Genomic DNA, 2,500 nt, shown 5'->3' with positions numbered 1-2,500 from the left:
GCAGTACGGGAAGTCGTACGTTTCGATGTACTTTTGTTTGTCGGCCAAACTGAGCACCGTGGTGGAGGTCGCCACGTTACTGGCAGCCCCGCCGGAATGTTCGGCCGCACTCATGATACTAAAACGATGGGTTCTGCTGGTTTCGCGGGCCTACTTAATTCGGAGACAACAAGCCCCGATGAATTCCTTTTTATTTTGCGGATTTTTGGTTTTGTGTTTTTTTCGCAACAAACCAGCCAGAACAAAATCAACGAAACGTCACTTCTGTTTCAAGCGACATGAAGTTTATACCGTGCGGTTTGGAAGTCGAGTCGGAGTTAACGCTGCTTCAGATGTTGGCCTGTAGAGGGCGATTGTTGTATTTTTTCTCGTTCACTCTTTGGTGCGAGAGCGGGCATTTCACTTTAAAAAAAATACCTTTTTTCATAATTTTTTTTAATTTTTTTGACTATTTTTTGAACTTTTTTTTTAATTATTTGACCTTTTTTTTCGATGTTGGGTGGGAAATTTTCACAGGCATCGTTAGGAGGGCGAAATCTCCTAGCCGGTAGTGTGGAATTTCCAGCTTCTGAGGAGGCCGGACCTGCCCACCTAAGGATCTGCGTCTTGCTTCCGAGCGGATACCCGGAATGCCGCGCCTGGCATAGCACTCGTTGACTTCCTTTATCAGGATCGTGATAGGTTTATTTGCTACTATCACACCGACTGCTGCTGTTAGGATACTACGGAAAGCGCACGTGGCTCTGATGGCAGCCTGCCGGTGTACCCTGTTAAGGATCAGGCAGTTCTTGACATTCCCTAATGCGTTATCCCATGCCGGGCACGCGTACCGTAGTATCGACGTTACTACAGTAGCAAGTACACGCTTTTTTGCGCTCCTGAGCGACCCGCTCCTACGCATCATGGCCACCAGAGCATGAAGTGCACTCTTCGCCTTGTTGGCTGCATGCTCCACGTGGCTGTGAAGGTGATCCTATCGTCCAACATCACTCCGAGGTACCATCCGAGGTAGTATGATTTGACTAGCAATTGGGAAAAAATAGTATTTTTCCCATGAACAATAGAAAGATCTAAAGATTTCTTGAAGTAACATCGCTCGTTCTACATGCCTCGAACGAACATTAACGAAATCCACTACTAGAAGCCTCATGTTTCCGTGTTTAACCAACAAATCTTACCTACAAGTCTCTGTTTTATTCAAATTTTTGTTTCCGCCAGTGTATCGTTTTACAAATATTCCTTACTCTTAAGCGCTAAATTGAACCAAAAGAAAGAAAAAGCCAGACACTCCTCTATGAGAAACACTTGCGTGATGGCGTTCCCGTCGGCTTCCGTCCACGGCACCTGGTTGTGTGTCGCTGCATTTGATTTTCCAAAGCACTTGAACCTTCCACTTTCTCATTCCATTCTATTTCAGATCTTTCTCTAACTCTAGGCTGCTCATCCCACACGGCACAGCAATACCGTCCGTCCGTATTGAGTCTTGAGCCTACCGTCCGGTGGCCGGGACGCGGTACACGTGCCAATACGCAGACCGGTTACCACTGGCGGCAGGCGCACGCGATTTACGCGATCTGAATTTACGATTAAGGCGGTTTATGTGTTTTTTTTTATTAATTATGATGTTTTTCAAAAACGACAGACTACCATCCGACACTCCCGCTCCTCGCTGGCTCCGAAACGGTTCCGGAACCATCCCCATCTGCCCCTGGTTTTGCTGCTACCTTCTTCTCATAATCAATTCTTTTTTCATCTGTTTCGAGTATGTGTCCATGTAGGTGTATTTTGTATGTGTGTGTGTGTTGTCCTTGCGTCCTTCCGTCTTCTAGAGTAGAGATGATGTTCTAATTAGTTATATATTCGGCAGGATCATGCTCGGCACACCCTGGAGCCCGTTTGCCACGTTCTTCATGCGCTGGCTAGTGGTGTGTGCTTTTCACCTGCATTAGGTAATAAGTTCTTTGGTTCACGTGACTTACACCTTTTTTTTCCTTTCCTATCCCTGTGCCTGGGTGCCACGGGTCGGTTATAGTGGCCATAGATTTTGAATTCCTTATCCTCCTTACCCTCCACTTCCAGGTTTCTAGGCATACGCTTCTTCCTATCCCTAGAGCTAAGTGATTTACTGGATATTTTTCAGGAATAATCGGGAGTGGCCTGAGGAGGCACGCTAGGGTCCGCGGAGAATATTGCAGTGAGTATATCGCCGTTTTTTTTTTTCTTTAATTGGTCTGGAGTATTATGTGCGGGTAACGCCTGCCGATATTTGCTCCTTACCCCCGTCTCTCCCCCGCTTCCATCGATCGGTTGGGGATTTTTGATTCAATCTGAGCTACTTTAGGATCAAGCTCCCGCATCTGTCCCGTGTTCCGTAGTGCGAGATGCCACGAATCCATTATTGGTGGTGGATCGACAAGTTGGTAAATGAAATACTATCACTTGTGAAAGCTGGAAAGTGTGTGTAAGTGTGGTTGTGACTTTCATTTCCTTCCAGTAAATT

The 2,500-nt window shown here is 46.3% G+C and overlaps 2 protein-coding genes across 2 annotated transcripts in view; both read right to left on the bottom strand.

The window, feature by feature from the left end:
• Nucleotides 1–222, bottom strand: part of LOC125952732 (cyclin-dependent kinase 9) — a 1,698-nt gene extending 1,476 nt beyond the window's left edge. Inside the window, exon 1 of the mRNA XM_049682401.1 lies at nucleotides 1–222. This exon is cut by the window's left edge and continues 53 nt beyond it. Within this exon, the coding sequence (XP_049538358.1) occupies nucleotides 1–114 (114 nt within the window). The 5' untranslated portion in view covers nucleotides 115–222.
• Nucleotides 223–1,172: 950 nt separating this feature from the next.
• The window catches only part of LOC125952479 (TATA box-binding protein-like 1), a 5,557-nt gene continuing 4,229 nt past the window's right edge, over nucleotides 1,173–2,500 (bottom strand). Inside the window, exon 4 of the mRNA XM_049681950.1 lies at nucleotides 1,173–2,500. This exon is cut by the window's right edge and continues 1,634 nt beyond it. The gene's annotated coding sequence lies outside the window, so the exon portion shown is untranslated.

This window comes from Anopheles darlingi, chromosome 2, assembly GCF_943734745.1.
Source record: "Anopheles darlingi chromosome 2, idAnoDarlMG_H_01, whole genome shotgun sequence".
Classification (NCBI taxonomy): domain Eukaryota; kingdom Metazoa; phylum Arthropoda; class Insecta; order Diptera; family Culicidae; genus Anopheles; species Anopheles darlingi.
Note: the sequence above shows the minus strand (reverse complement) of the source record. Positions and strands in the feature narration are given on the sequence as shown.